This window comes from Lithobates pipiens, unplaced genomic scaffold, assembly GCF_037356315.1.
Source record: "Lithobates pipiens isolate NorthernLeopardFrog02 unplaced genomic scaffold, aLitPip1_a1.2 Scaffold_10, whole genome shotgun sequence".
Taxonomy (NCBI): Eukaryota; Metazoa; Chordata; class Amphibia; order Anura; family Ranidae; genus Lithobates; species Lithobates pipiens.
Window position 1 is genome coordinate 58,675,406 of NW_027507686.1, and position 27,876 is coordinate 58,703,281.

The following is a 27,876-nucleotide window of genomic DNA, read 5'->3' on the forward strand; positions in this document are numbered from 1 at the left end:
AGCCAACATTTACCTTCATCTGCAGCGCTGAACTACAAGGTCCAGCCAACATCTACCTTCATCTGTAGCGGTGAACTACAATGTCCAGCCAAGATCTACCTTCATCTGCAACGGTGAACTACAAGTCCCAGCTGACCTGCTCTGCTTAGACCTTGCTCATGGTATGTGCTCTTGTTCCTTGAACTCTTTGCATAATCACCACTCCTGAACTGTTACCTATTATCTGCTCCTAGCCTGACATTTGGGTCTTTTGGCAGGCTTTGAATAATGAGAGAGTCCATGCACCACAAATTTGCAGAGGCATGAGAAGCAGACACCTTGGGTTCACTGAGGATTACAGTATCTAGAACTGTCTCCTCCCAGCCACATACTATTCCCAAGGGTTCTGGGGATAGAAAACCATCTCTTACTGTTTGACGTATGTCTTCCTCTGCTTCAATGCCTCCAAAACTGCCAGATTCCTCCTCCTCTCTCTCCTCTTGTGTGTTCTGTGGCATAGGGACAATGGTGTCTGCATAAAGTGGGCCTTGAGAGGAAAGGAAGTCATCCTCTTCCTCCCGCTGCTCTGCCTCAAGTGCCCTGTCCATAATGCCACGCACAGTCTACTCCAGCAAGAACACAACAGGGATTGTGTCACTGATGCATGCATTGTCATGGCTCACCATCCCTATGGCCTCCTCAGATAGTGACAGTACTAATAGTAATACGAGCAGATGGAATTCATGCTGAATTACAGCCAACTGAGCACTGGCTGTGTATGATCGCCTAAAATGGCTACAGACTCTTCTGGCTGGCTTTAGTAGATCTTCCAACCCTGGGTACATCAGAAGATCACCTCCTCTCTCCCCTCCTTCTTCCCCTCCTGCCAGGCCAGTAAGAGAGCGCAGCACACCATTCGTGCATGAGCAATAGAGACCCGGCTGTGAAGCGTCAAGGCATCAGCTTGGGAGCCGACATCGCTGGATTCCAGGACCATTGTGTCCTAATATTAAAAGTCAGCAGCTACAGTATGTAGCTGCCAACTTTAAAAAAAATTTTTGGGGGGGGGGGGGGGGGGGTGGAACTCCACTTTAAGCCACAGTGCTTAATTAAGAAGATGGATGAGTAGCATTCTCACTTGGGATCCAGGTGCAAGGGTGACAAAATTGATCTAATTTCCCTGTTTCAGTACATGGTTTTAATTACCCCATTAAATGGTGGGTGTGGTCAAATTTTACTAAGGCCGCGTACACACGGGCGGACTGTTCGCCCAACTTTGTCCGTCAAACAGTTTCGGCAAACAGTCCGCTCAAAATTAGCATGGACGGACATGGCCACACACGACGAACGAACAGTTTGCTGAAACCGTGCGCGATGACGTGAACGGCACGTACGACGGGACGAAAAATACGACGTCCTATACACTGCATTATAACTTTCGGCGTGTTAAGCCTTTCTGAGCATGCGCGGAACTTAGTTTGTCGAACAAGCCTACACACGGGCGGACTGTTCGCTCAAACAAGGTTTCAGCGGACAGTTTTACGGAATTTCCGAAAAACCTTGTTCGTCAAACTGTCCGCTGAAACTGTCCGCTGAAAGCCCACACACGAGCGGACTGTCCGCCCAAACACTGTTCAGCGGACAAAGTTGGGCGAACAGTCCGCCCGTGTGTACGCGGCCTAACATGGGAAGGGTCTGAAAGGGGTATTAAATACAAGGAGTGCATTACATACTGAGTGCAGTATGGGGGGGGGGGTTACAAACAGAGTTTGAGGGTGCACTACGTACATACTGAAGAGTTTAGGGGTGTACTACACACAGAGTGCAGAGTATAGCCTTTTTCCACAGCTACTTACCTCTTACCCCATCCACATTTCACTTTCACCTGTTTTTAGCTGTGACCTCTGCATTCAACCCCCCCCCCCCCCCCCCCACACTCCACTGTTACCATCTTCCCCCATCAGATGAGGCTCCCAAATCTGTAATCTAATATACAACACTTTGATAAAAAAAAACAAAAAAACAGCCAACATAATTTTTCAAAATATATCAATATACATGCTAGAAATATCTCAAATTCACCCCCAAATTTATAAGGGTTATTAAGATAACAGAGCCAGCGCACGCAAATAGTAAGTAGCAGCCTTTGTGCTGTATGGACTACTTGAGAAACAGGACATACTGGAAATAAGAGATCAATATCTCACTTCTATGACATTTTCTATTCTCATATCCTATTAAGTAACAATGCACAAAATTCAGGTTGCTCTGGGTATTTTTCTGTTAGAAATATTTAGTTCATATGAGATTGAGCAGGTGTCTACAAAACAGGTTCAGTTCCATTCCCACAATCTAATATCTGCCAGACAACTCTTCAAACGCGTCATAGAGAATTGAATTCTTGCTCAGGACCATGTCTCCCTACGGCTGGTGGTTGTATCTCACTGTTCTGCTTTTTTTCGGTAAGTCAAATCTTATATGACTTATAATTCAATTGATTCTTAATAACTAACCATACAAAGTCCATTCAAAGGAATCTCATAGAAATGTACAAATTGCAGTAGACCAAAGCAACAAATCTGCAACTATTTTCAAGTTCTGACTGTTTTAAACTGTTTAATGCTAATTTGTAATCCTTTACACATCATAGCTGCTTTAGATGTTCTAAATCTGAATGAAACTAAAACACATATTTGCATTTCATGAAAATATTGAAGTCGGGGCTATAAAATGAGATAAAGTGCAGAATCCTACATTAACCACTTCAGCTTCAGAAGGTTTAGCTCCCCATACTTTTAGTGACAATTGCTTGGTACCCAAATAAAATGTATGTCCTTTTTTCCCACTAATAGATCTTCCTTTTGTGCTATAAACAAAAAACAAAAAAATGTTTGAAAAACAAACAAATAATATTTTTTAACTTTGCTATAATTAATATCCAAAAAAGGAAAAATGTTTTCTGCTACATATTTTTGGTAAAAAAAGTTCCAATAAGCGTATATTGATTGTTTTGTGCAAAAGTTATAGCATCTACAAGTTATGGGATATATCTATGGAATTTTTATTTATTTTTTACTTTTTACTTGTAATGGCGTCAATCGGCGACTTTTAGCGGGACTGCGATGTTGCGGCTAACAAATCGGACACCTGACACTTTTGACACTTTTTCGGGACCAGTGATACTGTAAGCCCTTGTACACACGGTTGGACATTCTGATGGAAAATGTCTGATCGGACCGTGTTATCAGATAATCCGACCATGTGTGAGCTACATCGGACTGTTTCCGTCGGAATATCCGACTGACAAAGTTTTAGAGCTGGGCTATAAAATTTTCCGACAACATGATCCGATCGGACTTTGTCTGATCATTTGTAGAGAATTCCGATCGGACAAAGTGCCACGCATGCTCAGGTCAAATTCCTATTGGCTACTAGCCTGAACGTAGTCCTGTCGTAATGAAATAACGTCATCATGTTACGAATGACCGGATTTTCTGACAACTTTGTCTGACCGTGTGTATGCAACACCAGTTTCGGACAAAATCCGTCAGACAAAATCTGTGTGTACAAGGGCAAAGATGTGGAATTCCCTTCCACAGGCGGTGGTCTCAGCGGGGAGCATCGATAGTTTCAAAAACTATTAAATAAGCACCACGACATACAATGTAATACTGACATATAAGCACACAGATAGGTTGGACTTGATGGGCTTGTGTCTTTTTTCAATCTCGCCTACTATGTAACTATGTAATATAGTGATCATTCCTTAAAATATGCAATGTCACTGTACTAAGTAAAGGAAAGGGGTTAACATCTAGGGTGATCAAAGGGTTAAAGTGGTTGTAAACCCTTACAACCAACTTTGACCTACAGGTAAGCCTAAATTAAGGCTTACCTGTAGGTCCAAGAAATATCTCCTAAACCTACACGATTTAGGAGATATTTACCGAAAGACAGGCACAGCGCGCCGCTGTCAACGGCGATATGCCGCGAGTGGCGGCTCCCGTGAGCATGCGTGGGAGTGACGTCATCGCGGCTTCGCCAAATGACAGCGACGGAGCAGCGAGACCCACCAAAAAGATGTATGCTCCGGACTACAGGGGACAGCGGTGACTTCGCTGGCTCCTGTGTCAGGTAAGGGACACATAATGGACTACTATGCGATGCATAATAGTCCATTATGCTTTACCTTTGCAGGGAATCAAAGAGGAAGTAAAACCCTGATGGGTTTACTTCTTCTTTAAATGTATGGCCAACATGTGTTACTATGTGTGCTATTTATACTAAGCAATGTCCTGTTTTTTACTTCCTGCTTTGACCTATGTGAAAGGACATACATGACTAAATTCTTTTACTGACTGTGGTAGTTCGGAATCTCCAATCCTGGGACCGGGTTTTGGGACCAGCCAGCAGTCTGGCTGGATGATTGCACAGGTGGGTCTTGGGCTTAAAACAAAGCCAACACCATGGTTCTGGGCTCCACCCTCCCGAGGAGTCCAGGCGTGTAAGGGAGAAGAAGTGTGCATGTCTGCACAGGTCGGTCTGTCAGAGTAGACAGAGGGTCCAAGCTTGTGGGCTGAAAGAGACGCTGTTAAAGAGTGCTGAGGTACTGGGTGTACGGGAACTCTGTTAAAGAGCCAAGAGGGCTGCAGCAGAAGTCTGAGCAGCAGTGCTGCTAAAGAGAGCCAGGTGGCTTGGTATTTTTGGTTCTACATACATTACTGCTGTGGAAAGCTGAAACCCCTGTGTGGGCAACTATTTTGTTATCTGACTTTACTTTCTTTAATAAAAGTGGGCCTACGAGCCCTTAAACGACATCTGGTGTGGATCCAGCTCACTGGTAAGCTCTACCTTTAAGCTAAAATAACCCCCAAATATTACAAGTGGTGTTCGAATGCGGGCAGAAGACGGTGGAATCCGGGTCCTTGCCCTACAGTAAGTTCAAGTCAGGAACTGTTGGCTGTGTGTGGAAGTGCAGCCAGGCAAAAGGCATTGCGTGTTGCAGGTGGTGTACCTGTGAATGAAAAGTCAATTTTTTTTTTTTTTTTTTTCCTTGCTATGAACTGTGTTTGTGTGCATGAGACAGCACAATCAGTGTGTGCAATGTGCAGGTGAGGAAAGCTTGCATGAAGAGAAAAGCAACTTGCTTTAAAAGAGACACTTTCATTTTCCTGGACTGTTTAAAGTTGTTCTGGAGTCTCTAAGTATGGGGCGGTCAAAGCTCTTAAAAGAAGCCAGGTTTGCTGAAATGAGAGACAGAGCTCTGTGGTTGGAGGGGTTGTTACCGCCTGAACGAGCCCCATACATACCTGATCAGAGTTTATCAAGGAGAAAAGGGGCTGGGGTTGTCCCTAGCAACCCTGGTGCAATGAGTGCACAGGTGACTGCTGTTATGGAGAGTCCACCAGCATTTGAATCTGCAGTGGATTGGTGCAAACGGCATTTAGCAGCACTGAACCAAGCTACAGAGGAAAGGAAGCCAACCCTCAGTGCAAGGGGAAAGCCGCTGGATGTCCATAACTGGAAGAGGGCTGTTGTTGCCCCTGGCAAAGCTGATGCAGTTAAAACAGCTAATGTGAAAGATGTGAATGTGTCACAGCATGAGACGGGATCCAGCAGAGAGAAGCCCATGCGATATGCAAGGAGAGAGGCTGATCAAAGGCTTAGGATGAGAGTGGTTGCCCATAGCAACGCAAAGGAAGCCAATCGGGCTGTCTCTGTACCATGGGCTATGTCTAATAAGGATCGTGGAAAGCAGCTTAAGGAGGAGCCAATTTTTCATGTTGGAGAGAGCCAGCAAAGTTCTGCTGGGAGAGTGCGGTCTCCCATGGCAACCGGAGTGAAATTTATGCCTGAAAGGAGCTGCAGTAGAGGTTTGGTTCAGCATCCCCATAAAGAGGCCTGTGCATTCCGGCCAACTGGGAATCACCAAGAGAGAATCGCTTTGGGAAAAAATCGTCCAGTACCATGCCTGGAATGTGGCCAGCTGAGGCATGGCAGGTTTTCTTGCCCTAGGTTGTGGAATACGGCTGGAGATAATGTTACTGAGAAAAAAGTTTTGTCTGTAGGCCCAGATTCCGGTGAAAATATGTTTGCAGTCACCCCTAGCAACAAGAAGTTTCCTGTTGTGCCTGCAGGGGGTGCTAAACGGTGGGAGATGCCTGCTGTAGTTTCATCCCATGGCCACCAGGAGGAGTTGGCCAGTAAAAATGCAGCAGAGGACTGGTGCATAAGACGACGTACTCAAATGAAGATGGTGACCCCAACTACTGCAGTGGGTAAGACTGTCTTTAATGAAATGATGGCTGGAACTGCTGATTTCATGTATAAAAGGACTGGTTACGAGACTGTCCATGACGATGTGAGAGTGACCCCAGTTAGTGGGGCCACTGAATGTGCACTTGAGAATGACTTTTCCCTATATAGTGGAAATGCAAGGGTTAAAATCCAAATAGAACCTGTGTTGATGTCTAAAAGTGTTGTGTCTAATGACTATCAGGCTCAAGTTGACCATGGGCTAGGACAGCCTACAAATGCGAAAAATGCTATAAGTGTTACTGTTAATGAAAAGTTTAATGCTGTTGGGAAAACTTTTGCTCTGAAAGAACCTGGGGTTAGCAAAAATGGGCCGTTGCCTGTAGCAACTGGTGGTAAGACAGCACAGTTGTCCACAGGAATCTCCAGGGAACTTCATATGTTGGAGTCAGAGGTTGCCCTGGACAACTGCGATGTCACTCTGGTGGGACAGAATGGAACTGTACCGTGTAATAGTAATGTGTTGGTGCAAACTGCTAGTACTAAAAATGTGGAGGTAAATGGTGGATTAACACAACCTGTGAAAAATGCAAATGTGTGTGAGGCTTATGAAATGCAAGCAGAGAAAGGTGGTGAATATGGGGTATTGCAACCTGTGCTACCACAGTCTGACATGATTTACAATGACTGGTGTAATGAGTCTGCAACTAAGCCAGTCTGTTCTTATGTGTCTCCTTGGGCAGAAGGATCGGTGCTGAGGAGTACCGCAGAAGGGAGCGCACATACAACAGATTGGGATAGTTGGAGCAAAAATCTTATCTCCCTGATAGATAAGGCTTTTATGCACAAAGATAAGGTGGACACGGTTTCTGCTGTGCCAGTAGGAGGGACTGCAGAACAGCTTGTACCTGAGGGCGCGGTGGCTGCTGCAGGGGTTAACCCTGGTGAGCAGGATGAACCAAATAAGGGCACAGCAGAGACATTGTCCGTGACCCACAAAACTGAGGTTGACATGGAGTGTCAACGTGACGTCACTGGTAATGTTCTGGAGCAGTTCACTGATGCTGAGCCTGAGAAGTTGGGTATGAGTCCAGCAATTGGCAGCGCTCTGATGGAGCACCAGGCTGTGTTTACCTCCAGCTGCGAGAAGGTTCCGTTAACCATTGCAACTTTTCAAGTCTCAGCAAGTGAGTCTCTCTGCATCCCCAGTGTCATGAAAATCCCCAGGAAGGACTTAGGTCTGGAGTCAAGGGCCTGGTTTATAACTGAAGCATTAAAAGAGATGCTTGAACTTTGGGATGTACAGCCAATCTATACTAGTGTGTCTCCTCCACAGTCTGATGGGCTGGTACTGCGCAGTACCACTAGGTGGAGCACTGTATGGCAGGCTGTACAGAGCAAAGTAAAACGGGACAGGAATGGTTTATTCCTAAATTTGCTAATTTTGTTAAAAGTTGCTGCTATGTATGCTGCTGGACTACGTGCAGAAGAAATATTTGAGACAGACTTTGGAGAAGTTGTAAATAAGCCTAAAATGTCTGTGGATTCACCTCCTAACAGCCAGATGGGAAGCATTTCTGCTGCTATGGTTCAGGGTGGTGCTGGTCAGTTATCGATTAAGGGCGCGTTTACTGCACCGGTAGAAAAACCACATGAGATGGAAGGGCCAAGTGTGAACCTGAAAGCAGCAGAGATCCTGACCAGTGCTCAAACAAAGGTGGTTAAAGAGACTGGGGTCCCCAGTCCAGTGGTTGGTTTAGGTGACAAACCTATTAAGGTCCCCAGGACAGGGGAATGGGCAAGGAGCGTGGTAAAAATTGTATGTGGATCAGACGAGAGCTTGCCTGTTCCGGTGGATAAAAATACAGATGGCATCAGAACGGGTCAAGTGGTAGGACAGCTGCCTGCAGAGTGGGTGAACCCAGGGGAGGTGGCATCCTGTGAGGTTCCTGTGGGTGATGGCGGCCCTCCAGTATGTGTGCCCTCTGTGGACTCTACCGTTGGAAAAAAAGGCATTGGTGACATGTGCAACATTGAGAGGTCTAATGTTGGTTTGAATATGTCTGTCAATGATGAACCAAATAATGTGTTAATGGTACATGATAATGTGGTGTCCAAAGGTACAGGTAAACCTGGTAATCAATTAGTGACTGCTGAGTCAGGTACCAGAAATAAGAGGTGGGTTTCCGTTCTAAACACTATAGAAATAGGCCCCCTACAGTCTCAGAACAGTACTGCTGAGAAAGTTTTGGGGAAACCTGGGAACCTGAAGCGTGGAGGCAGAAGGGTTGGTAGGAAGACCAACGGGTACCCATTAAGATTTCAGGAGAGGAAGTGCTTATGGAAATTCACTCGGAAGAAAAGTTGGGAAGGTCGCATCAAAGCTCATAGCAGAGTGACAGTAAGGCTTAGAGGGAGACACCAAAGGAGGCATTGGGTGGAGTTCCCCGTTAGGAGAAGCGAGGTTGGACAGGAGGGTACTTCTGTAAATGGTATCTGGCACAGAGGTGCCAAAAGTAACTTGGGTGTTCCGCCCTCTGGGTCGAAACAAAGGGGGGGGATATGTGGTAGTTCGGAATCTCCAATCCTGGGACCGTGTTTTGGGACCAGCCAGCAGTCTGGCTGGATGATTGCACAGGTGGGTCTTGGGCTTAAAACAAAGCCAACACCATGGTTCTGGGCTCCACCCTCCCGAGGAGTCCAGGCGTGTAAGGGAGAAGAAGTGTGCATGTCTGCACAGGTCGGTCTGTCAGAGTAGACAGAGGGTCCAAGCTTGTGGGCTGAAAGAGACGCTGTTAAAGAGTGCTGAGGTACTGGGTGTACGGGAACTCTGTTAAAGAGCCAAGAGGGCTGCAGCAGAAGTCTGAGCAGCAGTGCTGCTAAAGAGAGCCAGGTGGCTTGGTATTTTTGGTTCTACATACATTACTGCTGTGGAAAGCTGAAACCCCTGTGTGGGCAACTATTTTGTTATCTGACTTTACTTTCTTTAATAAAAGTGGGCCTACGAGCCCTTAAACGACATCTGGTGTGGATCCAGCTCACTGGTAAGCTCTACCTTTAAGCTAAAATAACCCCCAAATATTACATGACTTATAATCACAAACATGGGGGGTTATTTACTAAAGGAAAATCCACGTTGCAGTGCAAGTGCACTTGAAAGTAAAGTCACTGTAGAACCAAGGGGGACATGCACGGAAAATAAAAAACAGCATTTTAGCTTGCATATGATTGGATGATAAAATCAGCAGAGCTTCCCCTGATTTCAGATTTACCCCTTAGATTTAGAGCGACTGCACTTCCAAGTGCACTTTCAAGTGCTCTTGCAGTGCAAAGTGGATTTGCCTTTCATAAATACCCCTGATTGTGTAGAGTGCAACAGTCAGCAGTATGAGTCATAGTTTGGACTTGATGGACTTGTGTCTTTTTTCAACCTCACCTACTATGTAACTATGGGGGTTATTTACCAAAGGAAAATCCACTTTGCACTGAAAGTGCACTTGGAAGTAAAGTCTCTGTAGATCTGAGTTCTCTAGTTCCTCTGTTCTCTAGTTCCTCTGTAATACTTTCCATACTGCAGCCGGAGGTGATGCAAGAATGGGGCTCCACTGCCAGCCTCCAATATGGCGCAGGGTACAGTACTGAGCATGCGTGGGAATGATGCCATTTCCGTTGCAATGTGGGTGAATTTAAAAACCCCTCTGTCTTTTAAAAAAAATGACAGACAGTTCCAGGAACAGCACGGCTTCCTCCTGCTTCTAAGGTCCGTGTTTCCTCATCTGCTCCTTGCTGCTCTGTGGTCCACAGTCTCTATCCTGGTAAGTTACCTTTTAAAAAAGTGTGTGTTTCTTTTACTTTTCTATCTTGATTTCTCCTTATTCTGCAATGCTTTAGGGGGTTCTCTATTTTCTGCTCCACTCATAGAGGCTGCTGTTCAAGATGACCATCACAAGTCCATAAAGTAAGGGGAGTTTGGTAAGCAGTGAAGAGGAGTAAAAGAGTGCATTTCCACTGTAGCGGTACCCTAGTAAGGGCTGCTGAGTTGGTTATAGCAATCCGCTAATTCCCATGCTGCCGACCTCCCATGCACCATGTAAAGACATTAAACAGTCAATGATTTAGTTTCCTTTCTCTTTATTGTTGGGAAATAACTTTGGTTGAAACAAGGGAGGTATGAGATGCCAATAGAAACTTCACTTTGAAAGGGTATCATCCATGGCCTTGGCCTATTAAATGGATTTCCCTGTAGAATTCTCACTGCAGACTATTGCTTCTTCTGTTACTTGGCATATCTGACTGAATATTTACTACTCACTGCTTCCAGTTAAGACGAGAAGAATTACTCTGAATAATTCCCCTCTAGACCTTCTCCTTTGGATCAAAGTCCTGTGTTCCCCGGTCACAGAAAGCCGATCTACTTCCGCCACTTCATTGCTACCTCTTCTACTTGATCCTCTCCAGCATGCGATTCTTGGGTTGCCCGGTCACAGAAACTTCATAGTTTATCATGGAGATGAACATCTTTCCCTAAGACTCCTTTCTAGAGGCTCCTCCATTCCTCCTCCACGCACAGTGCATCCCCGCATGGGGATGCCCGGTACAGCACCTCAGCACTCCATGCTGTCTTTCCTGTGCTCCACAACTCATCCGTGGAAGCATGTGACCCCAGCTTATATGGGAGGCTGGCCCCCTGCCAATACTAAGAGATAATTGGTCAGGACACCTCACATGAGCTGCCTGCCACTCAGGTCTCAAGTCCAGCCTCCCTTCCAGAACAATTCTTCTGCAAGCAGGGGTGGATCTCTGAGCCGGAGTACAGGTAGCCACACACCCCACTATACTGACACTCCCATTCCCAAATCAAAACAATCAGGCCAGAAAAGAAATACAGGCCTGGCTAAATTTACCTGCGACTAGGCCCTTCAACTTGGAAAAATACTAATCTAGCACCTACCTGTAAGTAGAGGGTGCTACACCACTAATACTGGCTTCTCTGCAACAGCCCTGCCAGATCTTCAAGATCTACACCCTTCAAGCACAGAGACCGTTCATCACGTCCTCAGCCGCTTCACATCTAACTCAAAAATCATAGGGTTCCTCTGACAACGAAGGGTTATAATTATCCACAGTCTTCAACTTCGCCGTAATAGACCCCTTCACAAAATCGGTACAAGAAGTGATCGAAATGTTAACCCTCTTATTTCAGCACCAGAAGTGGATGCATCCCTAATGCGCCTCGACAGACACTTGACATTACCTATTGAAGACGCAGTAACCTTTATGCCGCGTACACACGATCGGAATTCCGGCCAGAAAAAGACAGAGAGCTTTTCATCGGAAAAAGCGACCGTGTGTATGCTCCATCGGAATTTAGGTGTCCGAATTTCCACCAGCCAAAAATTGATAGCATGTTCTCAATTTCCCCGACGGAAAAACTTTCTATCGGTAATTTCCATTGTGTGTATGCAATTCCGACATGCCAAAAATCACGCATGCTCAGATTCAACTACAAGACAGAAGCTATTGGCTACTGGCTATTGAACTTCCTTTTTCTAGTCACGTCGTACGTGTTGTATGTCACCGCGTTATAAATGATCTGAATTTGATGTGACCGTGTGTAGGCAAGACAGCTTGAGCCGAATTCCGTCGGAATTCCGTCGGGAAAACCATCAGAGCTTTTTCCGAAGAGAATTCCGATCGTGTGCACTAGAGATTAGAGATGCACTTGATTGCAAGATTGACCTCGACCTTAAAAGATCTTACTCTGCAGCAGGTGGTGCCTGTAGACCAGCTATTGCACCTGCAGCAGTAGGAGAGCAATCGCTAGCTGGGCCTCAAACGCCCAGAAGTTACTCCTGGAAGGAACCGATCAGGAAAAGGTAGTGTCCGCCCTGCGGGAACTCATTCTAGCCAACTCATTCTAGCCAGAGATTTTGTGGCAGAAGCTTTGGTAGACATAATCAGGACATCAGCAAGAGCCATGCTGGCCTCCGTGACATCAAGCAGGGCTCTGTGGTTGAAGTCATGGGTGGCAGACCCAGCCTCTAAAACAAACTGATGTAATATATCTTATGACAGAACAAAGCTGTTTGGCGAAAAGCTAGACTCAGCCATCTCAAAAGTCACCGGTGGTAAATCAGGCCTAATTCCATCTGACAGAAGGCCAAAGCAATAGAAAAATCAGGTGCCATACACATGTAACCTACCGGAAAGTTATAGAGAAGCCAGGTCATACAGACCTGGAAAGGAGTTCAAACGCATTTGGAGTAATACCCAATCTTCCTTTCTGCGACTACAAAAAATAAAACCCGCTAACACCGAAGATCAACAAAAATCATTTTGAAGGCGCGACCGTCCAACCTGCCATGGTAGGGGCCAGACTCAGGCTTATTTTGCAGGTTTGGATGGATTACATAAGAGATCCATGGGCAATATCTACTATCTGCGTAGGCCACAAGTAGAGGTTCAAGGACAATTCTCCCAGGGACCATTTTCAGCCTACCAGACTTCCATCTTTTCTACAAAAGAGGGAGGTGTTGATCAAGTACGTATTCAAATTATTCCAAAAACGTGCAATCGTGCAAGTTCCCATCAATCAGAGAGGAAGAAGTTTCTATTCTCCTCTTTTCCTTGTAAAAAATAAAATGGGAGACCTACATCCAGTCTTGGATCTAAAAAGGCTAAGCAGGAGGATTTGTGTCGAGTCATTCAAAATGGAGAGCCTCCAATCCATCCTGATGGCAGTAAACACTGGAAATTGGATGCTGTCAATCGATTTGTCAGACGCCTACTTGCACGTCCCCATACATCCGACTTTTCAAAAATTCCTTTGCTTTGCGGTGAATCAACAACATTTCCAGTTCCAAAGCCTACAGTTCAGGATATTGACTTCACCCAGAACATTCACAAAAGTCCTTCTACCAGTCATAGTCTACTTGAGAGAGAAGATTGAGGGTTCAGCATTACCTCAACGATATCCTCTTATTGTCCAACAGCCAGCAATCTCTCCTCCTCCACCGAAAAATTCTGTTATCCATACTACATTAGTTCGGATGGCTAATAAATTGGAAGAAGAGCAACCTAGAACCAATCCAAAAGATGGTCTTTTTGAGATCAGAATTAAATACCAGAGCCAACAGTGTGGAACTTCCTCAGGAAAAGATAAAACCTTTAACTCACAAAATTAGAAAACTAATGGCAGCGGTTCACCTTCCAGCCAGGGCATGCATGAGTTTTCTGGGGTCCATGCCAGACACTATCCCTATGATTCATTGGGCACAGTGGCACATGAGAGAATTACAAAATTCATTCTTGAAGCAGTGGGATGGAGTCCCAATGTGTCAGAAGATATATATTCACAAGACAGTGAAACAATCGATATGGTGGTGGGACTCAGACCCACAACCTAAAACGTTATCGCCAAATAATTCCCCCAGAGCCGGACATAATTATGTCGGAAGCCTGTCTAGATGGATGGGGAGCCCACTACTGGGACCAAGTGGTTCAGGGTTGTTGGCACTTCAGACCGATAGGAGTGGTTTTGAATATTTTGGAACTAAGGGCGGCCTTCCAATCTCTCCTAGCATTCAGTCCACTTATCAATAGGGATGAGCCCGATGTTCGAGTCAAACATTGGGTGTTGCCTGTTCACTGAACAGCGAACATTATGCAGTGTAAATTTGAACACAGTTAACCACTTGACAACTGGGGACATAACCACTTCAGCCCCGGACCAATTTTCAGCCTAAGGACCAGAGGTCCGTCTACAAACTAGAGTACATTTTCTGGAATTTACACAGCTTTTAATTTATGACTGCCTATATCATTTCTTGAGGTGCTAAAATGGCAGGGCAGTACAAACCCCCCCCAAATGACCCCATTTTGGAAAGTAGACACCCCAAGGAAATTGCTGAGGGGCATGTTGAGCCCACTGAATTTTTTTTTTTGTCCCAAGTGATTGAATAATGACACAAAAAAAAAAAAAGTTTACAAAAAGTTGTCACTAAATGATATATTGCTCACACATACCATAGTTATATGTGGAATTGCACCCCAAAATATATTCTGCTGCTTCTCTTGAGTACGGGGATACCACACATGTGGGACTTTTTGGGAGTCTAGCCGCGTACGGGACCCCAAAATCCAATCACTGCCTTCAGGATTTCTAAGGGTGCAAATTTTTGATTTCACTCCTCACTACCTATCACAGTTTCGAAGGCCATAAAATGCCAAATTAACACAAACCCCCCCCAAATGAAACCATTTTGGAAAGTAGACACCCCAAGGAAATTGCTGAGGGGCATGTTGAGCCCATTGAATTTTTTTTTTTTTGTCCCAAGTGATTGAATAATGACACAAAAAAAAAAGTTTACAAAAAGTTGTCACTAAATGATATATTGCTCACACATGCCATAGTTATATGTGGAATTGCACCCCAAAATATATTCTGCTGCTTCTCCTGAGTACGGGGGTACCACATATGTGGGACTTTTTGGGAGTCTAGCAGCGTACGGCACCCCAAAAACCAATCACTGCCTTCAGGGTTTCTGAGGGTGCAAATTTTTGATTTCACTCCTCACTACCTATCACAGTTTCGAAGGCCATAAAATGCCAAAATAATATAAAACCCCCCCAAATGACCCCATTTTGGAAAGTAGACACCCCAAGCTATTTACTGAGAGGCATGAAATATTTTATATTTTGCCACAAGTTGCAGGAATATTAAAATTTTTTTTTTTGCACAAAGTTGTCACTAAATGATATATTGCTCACACGTGCTATGGGCATAAGTCAAATTACATCCCAAAATAAATTCTGCTTCTTCTCCCGAGTACGGGTATACCACATGTGGGGAATTTTTGGGAGCCTAGCCACATACGGGACCCCAAAAACCAAGCACTGCCTTCCGGATTTAAATATAAAACGCTACCAAAAAAAAACTGTTAGCGATCGCAGGGATCAGGCCTGACTCTGCGAACGCTGCAGTTATGAGTTTAGTGTTTTGTAAGTGAGTGATCGATCAATACTGCACTTGGGTGGGCTGGGTGGAGGGGCAAAACGCAGGTGCTAGCAGGTATCTGGGCTGATCCCGCTAACACTGCGTTTTTTGGAACCCTAAACTGCTGGGGACGCTAGTATAGATCTGATCAGATATTGATCTGTTCAGATTCTATACCACTACGGGAGGTGTATGCTTTGCGCGTGGGTGTTAGCAGTACTGGCACTCGCCTAGCGCTGCCTGGGGCGACTCAGACCCTGATCCTAAAACCTAATTGATATCACCCGCTGGGTGATCGGGGGGTTAAACCTTTATTGGGTAATAAATGGTGGGTACCCTGATGCTATAAAAAGCAAACTAACTAACCAGAGTCACCAGTGATACTTATACGGTGATCGCTGGTGAAAGGGTTAACTAGGGGCAATCAGGGGGTTAAAACCATTATTGGGTAGTATATGGGGGTACCTAGCGCTATAAAAACCTGGCAGTGAACCTAAAAAAATAACTAGCTACCTAGCGACACTAGCGACACTAATGCAGCGATCAGAAAAATGATCGCTTAGTGACACTGGCAAAAGGGGGAGAAAGGGTTAACTAGGGGCAATCAGGGGGTTAAAACCGTTATTGGGTAGTATATCGGGGTACCTAGCGCTATAAAAACCTGGAGGTGAACCTAAAAAAATAACTAGCTACTTAGCGGCACCAGTGACACTAACGCAGCGATCAGAAAAACGATCGCTTAGTGACACTGGCAAAAGGGGGTGAAAGGGTTAACTCTAAGGGCAATCAGGGGGTTAAATCTTTATTGGGGAGTGGTACTGGTAGGGGGCTACCCTGGACCTAACACTAACTGCCCTGACACTTTTTACTTTTACAACTGACACTGAATGCAGTGATCAGTAAATAAATGATCACTGCAATCAGTGACACTGTGACTGGGGGGGGGGGGGCGATCGAGGGGTGATGGGGGGGTTTGTGTGCCTGTGTGTTAGTTAGTGTCAGTGTAGTGTTTGGTGCACTTACTTTTAGTCTTCTCCTCGTAGTCCGGTCTAAAAGACCGCCCCGAGGAGAATGACATCACTTCCTCCCTGCCTGTGTATACAATACACAGTGGGAGGAAGCTTCTCATTCGCCAGGAGCGATCGAGAGGGGATGGCCAGAAACCAACAGCCATCCGCTCATCCCGGATCGCTCCTGAAGCAAAACAGACCGCCGCATCCAGCGGGAGGGGGTCCGATCGGACCCCCACCCGCGGGAAGGCAAGCACGTACATGTACGTGCTTGTGCCTGTACATGCCATTGTGATGATGTACAATGGCATGCGGCGGTCGTTAAGTGGTTAAACACCCCTCGTGACCAGACCAATTTTCAGCTTTCGGTGCTCTCACACTTTGAATGCCAATTACTCAGTCATGTAACACTGTACCCAAATGAATTTTTTGTCCTTTTTTTCCCCACAAATAGAGCTTTCTTTTGGTGGTATTTGATCACCTCTGGGTTTTTTTATTTTTGCACTATAAATGAAAAAAGACCGAAAATTTTGAAAAAAAACGAATTTTTCTTTGTTTCTGTGATAAAATTTTGCAAATTATTATTTTTTTTCATGAATTTTGGCCACAATTTATACTGCTAGATATCTTTGGTAAAAATAACCCAAATTAGTGGATATTATTTGGTTTTTGTGAAAGTTAGAGAGTCTACAAGCTGTGGTGCGAATCATACAAAATTGATCACATCTAATGTACTGGTGGCCTATCTCATTTCTTGTGACCCGAACAAGCAAGGAAAGTACATTTGGTGTTGTAATTTTTTTCACACAATTCATTGCAAAATTAAGATTTCTATTTTTTTTTCACAAAATTGTCATTGTAATGGGTTATTTCTCTCACATGGCATGTGTATACCACAAATAATGCCCCAAAATAAATTCTTCTACTCCTCCTGAGTATTACAATACCACATGTGTGGGACTTTTCCACAGCCTGGCCACATAGAGAGGCCCAACATGCAGGGAGCGCCGTCACGTGTTCTAGGAGCATAAATTACACATCTAACTTGTTGACTACCTATTACACTTTTGAAGGCCCTGGAGCACCAGGACAGTGACACTGACGTGGCACTGATGACAGATGGCACTAATATGTGGCGCTGATGACGCGTGGCACTAATACGTGGCACTGATGAAAGATGGCACTAATACGTGACACTGATGAAAGATGGCACTAATACGTGACACTGATGAAAGATGGCACTAATACGTGGCACTAATGACACGTGGCACTAATACGTGGCACTGATGACACGTGGCACTAATGCGTGGCACTGACAGATGGCACTAAGATGTGGCACTGACAGATGGCACTAATATGTGGCACTGATGACAGATGGCACTAATATGTGGCACTGACATGTTACACTGATGACAGATGGCACTGATACGTGGCATTGATGACACTGATAACAGATGGCACGTGACACTGACAGGTGGCACTGATGACAGATGGCACTAATATGTGGCACTGATGACACGTGACAGTGATATGGCACTGATGACAGATGACACGTGGCACTGATGACAGATGGCATTATACATGGCACTGATACGTGGCACTGGGGACAGATGGCACTGACAGGTGGCATTGGGGCAAATGGCACTGACAGGTGGCATGGGGCAATTGGAGCTGGGAACAGATGGCACTGCCAGGTGGCACACTGGGGACAGATGGCACTGCCAGGTGGCACACTGGGGACAGATGGCAATGACAGGTGGCACACTGGAGACAGATGGCACTGGCACACTGGGGACAGATGGCACTGCTAGGTGGCACACTGGGGACAGATGGCACTGCCAGGTGGCACACTGGGGACAGATGGCAATGACAAGTGGCACACTGGAGACAGATGGCACTGGCACACTGGGGACAGATGGCAATGACAGGTGGCACACTGGGGACAGATGGCACATTGGGGACAGATGACACATTGGGGACAGATGGCACACTGGGGACATTACTTATGGCTGCTGCAGCCGTTCATCTCTCCCTCCTCACACGCTGTCTGTGTGAGGAGGGAGAGCGGCGCTGACAGATGATCTCATATGTTTACATATGAGATCATCTCTCATTGGGCATACCGATCGCGCTGTAAACGGCCGCTGTGATTGGCTGTTTACAGCGATCTGTGACTGGCTGTGTCAGGGGGACACGGGCTGCACAGAACTTCCCCGATGCGCACTCCCGGGAGCGCGCATTGCGGAAGTAAACAGGAGGGTGTCCAGGGACGGCCTCCTGGCAATTGGCGTCCACTCTTCAGCCGTCTTTCGGCTATAGAGCGGACGCCTAGTGGTTAAAGTCTAAACCCAAAGTGCTAATTTTAAAGGCTCATATGCAAGTTTTTGCAAGGTGACATGTATCAATGCAAAAATAGTCTCCTATCAATATTCCACTGGTCGGTTTGCACTAGAAATAAAACAGGCATTTAATTTCTACATAGATGTGTGCACAGGGCATGCCGGGTGGGCCTGGGCACACCCTAATCACCCTGTACAGCACAGATTCCCCCTGCTACTGACACCATCCACTGCTTTACTGGCATTGTCCACTGCTCTACTGAAACAAACCTCTGCTCATTGACACGTCCACTGCTCTACTGACACCATCCACTGTCCTACTGACGCTGCCCACTTCTCTACTAACACTGTCCATGTTTTAATACATTTTAAAATTTTTGTTTACATTTATTGAGAAATGTATGTGTGCGCATACACACACACACACACACACACACACACACTTGTTTGAGTTTTGGGGTGCACACTCTAATGCAATAGGCTGCGCTCACCAATGAACTGCTATGCAGTTGATCCTCGTACATTTTTACAGGATATTGAATGGTCCATATGGCATACAAGAGCTAGTAAACATTATAATAGTTTAACCCTTTCATGACTAAGCTTATTTTTGGCATTTGGTGTTTACAAGTTAAAATCCATATTTTTTGCTAGAAAATTACTTGGAATCCCCAAACATTATATATATTTTTTTTAGCAGAGACTCTAGAGAATAAAACGGCAGTTGTTGCAATATTTTATGTCACACGGTATTTGCGCAGCGGTGTTTTAAACGCAACTTTTTGGGAAAAGGGACACTTTCATGAATTTAAAAAAGATAATGTTACAGTGAGTAAATAGATACCAAACTTGTCACACTTTATAATTGCACACACTCGTGGAATGAAGACAAACTACGGTACCTAAAAATCTCAATAGGCGACGCTTTAATTTTTTTTCCCGTTACCAGGTTAGAGTTACAGAGGAGGTCTAGTGCTAGAATTATTGCTCTCGCTCGGACGATCCTGTGTGTGATTTGAACACCGTTTACATATGCGTTTCCTCTGTTTCACGAGCTCACAGGGACGGCGGGCGCTTAAAAAAAATTTTTTTTATTTATTTTTTTTGTTATTTTAAAATGAATAAATTGTTTTAAAAAAAAAAAATGTGATCACTTTTATTGCTGTCACAAGGAATGTAAACATCCCTTGTGTCAGTAATAGGTGGTGACAGGTACTCTTTATGGAGGGATCGGGGGTCTAAAAGACTCCCGATCCCTCCTTTACACTTCAAAGTATTCAGATTGCCGTTTTTGCCGATTCTTAATAGTGTATATATTTTTAAATCCGGCGCCATTGGCAGCCGAGTAAACGGGAAGTGACGTTGTGACGTTGATCTGTGTTTACAATTAGGAGACTGGAATGAAGCTGCTTACGGCTTCATTCCAGTCCCTGCCCAGCCGCCGGAGGCATTGGATCATGCATCGGTGCTCCCGATTGAACGGGAGCACCGGTAAGAGCGACGGGAGGGGGGCGTCCCCTCCTGCTCCTACGGCATAACAGCCGAGCGGCTTTTAGCCGCATCGGTTGTTATGGCTGGAAAGCCAATCACCAGCTCTAAAAATCAGTACCGGGATGATGCCTGCAGGTGTGGGCATCATCCCGGTATAACCCCCGGAAGCCGAGTACGCCCATCTGCGTACGCTCGGCAGCAAGGGGTTTATAAACATTGTACAAACATGATATCAAATCAGTTACAAAAATCATGGCCTGTGGCATACCCAAATCCAATACAATCTCTGATATTACAGTCACGTGAACATTTTGCACAACCATTACTTTTGTACATTTTTACTGAAGAGGAAAATCAGCTTAAAGCGGAGCTATACTGAAAAGGGGAAGCATTGCTTTTCCTCCTCCCTCTCCTCTCCTACATTTGGATTGTCTTTGTTTGGTGTGGGGGGTGGTTACCTGATTTTGAGAAGTACCTGCTCCTGGTCAGATTCGAGCAGAAGTTTGTCCTTCCCTCCTTCCCCCACAGCCTCTTGGCACGTGTCACAGGTCCCAGGAGACTGCGGGACCATTCACAGGTCGCAGCACAGCTCCCTAAGACACAGTGGGCACCTGGCTGTAAAACTGTAAGCAGTCACAGTTGGCTGCCCACGGTTAGGATGCCGGCGCCTGGACTTGAAGACCGGTGTTCTGGCATATTGAATCCGTCCATCATATAACGTCCGCCCCGTACTGCGCATGCACATCGCTTGCGCAGTACGGAGCAGAAGAAGCTTCGGAAAATCTCCGAAGATTAACAGCGCCTGCGCCGTGCATCGAGGTAATAACCCCACCATCCAAGGGGACATAGGGCTGGGAAAATGAGAGGGCCCCTCGCGGGCTCACTTCGCTCACCACATTTCGGGCTCGGCTCTTTTATATTCCAACTCTATGTCCACTTGGATGGTGGGGATAGAACCTGGACTCACGGCGCAGGCGCCGTTCATCCTTGGCTATTTTTGGAATCTGTGTGTGCTGTGTACTGCGCATGCGCATTACACAGCGGACACTATCCGATGGGGGACTGTATGTGATAGGACATTGGCAAAAAGCCAGGTCAGATGAGGACATCGCTGGATCCTGGGACAGGTAGGTGTGTGTCTTTTAGAGGTCAGCAGAAGAAAATTTTCTTTAACAGGGTTATCTTCAACTAAAGCTGGGTACACATAGATGGAAATTTGGCTGGTTCATTGGGTTCGGACTGGCTTCTGTCGAACAATCCTTCCGGGAAACCAGCATTCGGTCAGTGCATGCAGCCAATGGCTGCAGCACTACTTAATGCACACTTACAGGGGAGATGTCCCCACTGTCAGAATACAATAGCACAGCAGGGAGGATTCCCCCATCCACATTGCTTGTGTGGATGAAAGAATCTGTACATTTTCTTTTTTTTTAGCCTACTGGTTGAATGAAAAAAAAACACACACAAGTGTACCCAGCATAAGTATTGGCTTATGCATACAAGACAATAAGTTAAGTAAATATTCTATTTTATCCATTGCTGTATATATGTTCTTTCTACCTCTGCACAAAAAAAGGTGTTAGCAGGAAACCAATACTCCCAACAGAATACAGAGCGACTCCAGATAAAATCTTTGTTTACTCAGTTTGTAGATACTATAAAGTCTCTTATGTATTATCTTTGTCTTCTTCTCCTATTTTAGATGTACTCCACTGTGAGAATTGTTCCTACAATGATATTAAACTGAACTATACAAACAAAAATGTGCGCCCGGTGAAAAACTGGACCGTGCCTACTATAGTAACTGTGGATTTTACTCTGGTGTCAGTCGTCAGTTTGGTAAGACATTTTTTATTTATTCGTGGCTTTTAGTTGCAAATCTAAAATATATAAAATAACTCCAGGGCAATGGAAATCGAGGCAACATCTCAACATTCTTAAATAAACCCGGATAAAGAAGCCAGGCAAAACTTCCGGTGACATCACATCTGTTTGTTGGAGCGCACATTGGTTATGCACAATGGCGCTTCCTATTTTATGAGTTCTCTTTGGTTTCTCATATGTAAGTGCATTTGGCCTTTAATTATTTTGTTAATAAAATGTTATTTCACAATGAGAGGCACTTCTCAATTCCTTTTATACAAATACCAAATGTATCTGGCCCAAATGTGAACGATTGAAGCTGTGCATAGGACCACAGTTGCTTGTGATCGGAACGTGGGATATACCCATATTTAGTGCTCAATGGCACATTTTGATTTTCTTGCTAGCACAAGAGTTCAATCTGTTCTGGTGAGTGCGCTGTGGCCTGGGGGTTCAGTTACCTGGAGGATGTGGAGGCACCAATGTGGATGACATCATATGGATGAATCACATATGTTGCACCAATGTTAATGCATTTTGTGTGGCACATTGTTACCATTTAGGACACAAAGGTCATTGGGTTGGACCTTCCCAGCACACTTCCATTACTTTTTGGGGGTTTTATTATTGCACCTGATTGTTATTATATACAGTACTGTATGTAATGTTTAAATATGCTGTTGTTTAATATTTATGTTATTTGTACAGAGCTGTGCCCCGTTTCTTTTTTTTTTTTTTCCTTATTTCATATTCAAGGCATTTAGGGCCTTGTGGCAGCAGTTGACACAAGCTATAGTAGAATCACAGTTGGTAACACGGGTGTTCTTACAGTAAAACCTTGGTTTGAGAGCATTTTGCAAGACAAACAAAATGTTGTAATACATTTTGACTTGATATACAAGCAATGTCTTGATATACAAGTAGCGCCACTTCACAACTGAGTATAAAAAAGAAGAGGCCTCTAAGCGTAGCAATATGGTTACATTTAATGAAGGTACAACATTTAGCAACATATTGCTACACTATAGGAGCATCTCCTTCTCTTTTATACTCTGTAGCTCCTGCTGGATTTTGCTTCTTATCCCCTCGTGGTAGCTTCCATTTGTGGATGGACATTTCATAGTTACACAACCTATCACATTGCTATAATTTTTTTATATGGACTAAAAACTGAAGGACCTATGAATAAATGGTTGTGAAACAAATCATTTGAGTTTCCATGATTTCTTATGGGGAAATTTGCTTTGATATAGTAGTAAGGTTGAATAAAGACACCAGTCCATCCAGTTCAATCTGAGTGAGTGTGGGTGCGCATCTACAATCATCCCTATTTAAGGTTCCCGTATAGCGCCGTCAATTTACACAGCGCTCCACACACACATCACATACTCACATCGGTCTCTACCCTCAAGGTGCCCACAATTCAAGTCCCCAACTCACATGCATATACTAGGGCCAATTTTAGACAGATGCCAATTAACCTACCAGCATGTCTTTGGAGTGTGGAAGGAAACTGGAGTACCCGGAGGAAACCCACGCAGGCACAGGGAGAACATGCAAACTCCAGGCAGATAGTGTTGTTGTTGGGATATACAAGTGCTTTGGATTACAAGAAGTGTAAAAAATATACTGCGCTATCTCTAAAGGTAACAAGCTGCAGCTCAAAATGTTATACAAAACCAACAAGATTAGGCAGAAAAAGGAGCTGCGCTAAAAAAGTGACAACACTCTAATCAAGCCTGGAATGGTAAAGTGCAAATAGTAATATTGAAAGTAATAAGTGAAATCACTTGTGGAATTTTTTTTTTTTAATATTTTTTAAAGTTACGTTTTTTAAAGTTGTTGCTTGTGTTTGTTACCTACTTGCCAACCATCCGCTGCAGTTGTACTGTGGCAGAATGGCACGGCTGGGCGAAACGATGTTATACAACGTCACTTCGCCTTGTGGCCACTAGGAGCGTGTGCGCCTGCTGCTTGCCCCTGGAGCCGATGCGAGTGCTGACACATGGAGAACACACAGTTTCCGATTCTCTGAGTGGAGAAGAGACAGATTGTCTGTTCATACAGAGTATGAACAGCAATCTGTCATCTCCCCTACACAGTCCCCTCCCCCTTCAGTTAGAATCGCCTCCCAGGGAACACAATTAATCCCCTTGATCGCCCCTTAGTGTTAACCCCTTCCCTGCCAGTGACATTTTTACAGTAATCAATGCATTTTTATAGCACTGATCGCTGCATAAATGCCAATTGTCCCAAAAATTTGTCAAAATTGTGTCCGCCATAATGTCGCAGTCCCAATAAAAATCGCAGATCACCGCCATAGTAAGAAAAAAAAGAATAATAATAATGCCATAAAACTATCCCCTATTTTGTAGATGCTATAACTTTTGTGCAAACTAATCAATATACGCTTATTGCAATTTTTTTTACCAAAAATATGTAGAATAATACATATCAGCCTAAACTGAGTTTGGGTGGTCAGGATTTACTTGTGTTTGTTGGCAGAGATAAGGAATCCTGTTTTATGCTGCCAGTAGGGCACAGGAAGGGCAGGCGGCATACTAGTCAACTATTTCTCATTGGATCCGCCAGTTAATCATTCATACCTATGGTTTGAAGGGTAAGGTCCTGTGGGCCTATCTGCCATTGGGTGTCAGTGGCTCAGGTTTGCAAGGTTGCTACATGGTTTTTGGTGTATGCATTCACAAGGTTTTACCAGCACTGTAGAGGATACTGCTTTTTGCTGCAGTGTCTCACAAATGGGGGAGTAGATCCTTTTTGGATTTATATATTGTGGTGTCTTTCACCCCTCAAAGTTTATTGCTTTTTTCTACATGCATACCTATAAAATCAATTTCTTGGAGTACATCACGGAACACAGAGGTCCCTCTCCTCTTTTTGGAATTTCATTGCTTGCTACAAAGCTGAAGTAGTTCCTTTGTAGGAGGGGTTATAAAGGGGAGGACTTCCTGTTTGATTGATTTGCCAGTGTCTATTCACCTATAGGTAGCATATAACCCACATAGTCATTATTATAGCCTGCTCCTGTGTCCTGTGCTGTACCAAGAAATGGATTTTTATGTAGAAAAGGATCGTTTTTTTAAGGGTACTGCTTATTTACAATGAACCTTGTTTGACATTTCCTTATAGAATAGTCAATGTTTACATTTTCTTTTCTTTTTTTTTTTTTTACAGGATATGAGCATGCAAACTATTACTACTGTTGGTTTATTTTCTATGGTAAGTAATGTTCCAAAGTAATTATAATGATAGGATGGTGGCATTATTACGTAGGATCTCTTTGTGGTTAGTGATGTGTGAGCGGTTCGGGCTGAGCATAAATGCAGCCCGAACATTGCCCATTCGGGTGTTCCCCGAACGCCCAAATTTCCTGTGCGCTCGGCGGGATGTTTGCCTGCTGAGTACACAGTCAATGGGTTAAGGAGCGGGGCAGGGAAACCAGCCTTATAATGAATGAGTCATCAGTTGTCAAGGGGTTTCCCTCTGACAGCTGAATGGGAAAAAAATGCCTAATTTGCTGGCAATAGAAGATGTAAAAACAAAAATGGTGTGAGGTGCCCCCAAAATCCATACTAGACTAGGTCTGGTATGGATTTTGAGGGGAATCCCCACACTCTCCAAAAAAATTGAATGGGGTCCCCCCAAGATCAATGCCAGACCCTTATCTGAGAAAGAGGAGATTATTAAGCACCCCCCTTTCTGAACTATACCAGGCATCATGTCCTCAACATGGGGGGGTGCTTTGTAGCAGGAGGGCTCTGCCCCTCCTGCCCCAAATTACCTTGTTCCCATATTGATGGGGACAAGGGCCTCTTACCCACAACCCTGGGCAGTGGTTGTGGGGGTCTGGGGCAGGGGGCTTATCAGAAGCTGGAAACCCCCTTTAACAAGGGGGCCCCCAGATCCCAGCCCCACATGTAAATGAGTATGGGGTTCATAGTACCCCTACCCATTCACCCAAAAAAACACATTGTAGAGTAAAAAAAGCAAGAGCTTGGGGTAAATTTTATAAAGGGGGCTTCCAGATTTCCATAAGGCCCCTGCCCACAGACCCTCACAACCACTCCCCAGGGATGTGGGGAAGAAGTTCTTGTCCCAATCAATATGGCAGGGCCCCCTCTGCCCCAAAGCACCCCCCATGCTCTAGGTACACCCTGTTCGGCCCATCACTATTTGTGGTTATTATTGCTTACTAGCAAGGGGTTTGTGTAAGAAAATCTCTGACAATCATAATGTTTAGTATGTGATGTCTTGGATTACATAGCTCTCTCTTACCACTAGACATGTGCAATTCGTTTCAGTCTGAATACAGATTCAGACAAATTTTTGGTTATTTGGAGATTCGGATGTATGAAATAGTAACAAATAGTAATGGATTTAGTTGAAAGACAGTAAATTTAGTTTATTTGTTTTCTAACAAATTCCAAATTTCAGAACAATTAGAATTAGGATAGGTCGAAAAACTATTGACCAATCTGAATCCTGTGTGAAGAAATAGATGGTTGTTAAGCAGCAGGCTGAGAAGCCCACTGCCCGTGTCCTTAACAACCATAAGTCATCATCTGTCAGCGGGCTTCCTCACTGACAAATGAATGTAAACAATGCAATTAAGCAATCAAAAAAATGTAAAAAAAACCAGGCCGTCCATACTAAGCCCTCTTTCTTGTGATTATTACTTTTTGACACTTTTTCCCGACACCCATTCACATAGGAGGGAGGCAGGATCTGGGAGCTCGCTTGTTAAAGGGGGCTTCCAGATTCCGATAAGCCCCCCACCCACAGACCCTAACAACCACAGCTCAGGGTTGTCGGGAAGAGACCCTTGTTCCCATCAACATGGGGACAAGGTGCTTTGGGGTGGGGGATGGATGAGAGCGTGCCCATGGGTCCTGCGGACTCGATGTATGCCAGTGGCTTGTGATCGTGGCACATAAAGGCAGAACGGTGAGATATGACAAAAAGCATTTACCTGTTCTGCCTAGCAACATGATAGGGATCAACTGCCCCAGTGATTGGGAGCAGTGATCTCTGTCATGTTCTAGTGAGTCCACCCCCCTACAGTTACAACATGCTTAGGGAACACAGTTAACTCCTTAACCGCCCCCTAGTGTTTAACCCCTTCCCTACCAGTGACATTTACACAGTAATCAGTGCATTTTTATAGCACCGATCGCTGTTTAAATGCCAATGGTCCCAAAATAGTGTTAAAAGTGTCCGATCTGTCCGCCACAATGTAGCAGTCATGATAAAAATTGCAGATCACCGCCATTACTAATAAAAAAAAAATTAATAAAAATGCCATAAATCCATCCCCTATTTTGTAGACGCGATAACCCATGTGATTGGGTATTGGGTAAATCGTACCCCTACTCTATCAAAAAGTAATAACCACAAGAAACTGTTTTTGACAAGTCCTTTATTAAAAGAAAAAAAAATTGTGTCCCTCCATGTAAATCCACCATCAATCACGACGCCAGCAGGACCCAAAAAAATTGAAAAAAATAAAAAGGCTCTCGCCTCCTGGGAAGACTCCTGCACACTGCCCGCTCTCACAGTTCTTTTATAGGCAAGGGGCGGGGCCACCAGGCTATGTTACCCAGTGGCACTGCCCCTTCTGACATCATGTGACAACAGAAGGGGCATTGTCAGAGAGTGACGTAGATGGGTCCCCCCCCCTTGCCTATAAAAGAACTGTCAATGCGCAGGGCGGGCAGTCGGCGGAAGGACTCCCAGGAGGCCAGAGCCTTTTCCTTTTTTTCTATTCTTGCCATGGAGTTCCCCTTAAAATCCATACCAGCCATGAAGGGCTTGACATGGGGGGGGGGGAGGCAGACAGTACGCTGTTTTTGTTCTCGCCTTAGTTTAGTATGTCATTAGGAATAATAGCACACCAACACACAGGGCCGTCGTTAATATTGATTGG

The 27,876-nt window shown here is 44.8% G+C and overlaps 1 protein-coding gene across 3 annotated transcripts in view; it reads left to right on the top strand.

Annotated features, from left to right (window-relative positions):
• Positions 1 to 2,280: 2,280 nt before the first annotated feature.
• LOC143930892 (5-hydroxytryptamine receptor 3A-like) overlaps positions 2,281 to 27,876 on the top strand; it is an 88,921-nt gene continuing 63,325 nt past the window's right edge. Inside the window, exons 1-3 of one of the 3 annotated variants that reach the window (XM_077455568.1) lie at positions 2,281 to 2,441; positions 21,772 to 21,908; positions 25,128 to 25,172. In XM_077455568.1, coding sequence (XP_077311694.1) covers positions 2,393 to 2,441; positions 21,772 to 21,908; positions 25,128 to 25,172 — 231 coding nt within the window. In that variant the 5' untranslated portion in view covers positions 2,281 to 2,392. The remainder of the gene's footprint in view (positions 2,442 to 21,771; positions 21,909 to 25,127; positions 25,173 to 27,876) is intronic. The other 2 variants (XM_077455585.1, XM_077455576.1) reach the window with 2 other exon arrangements.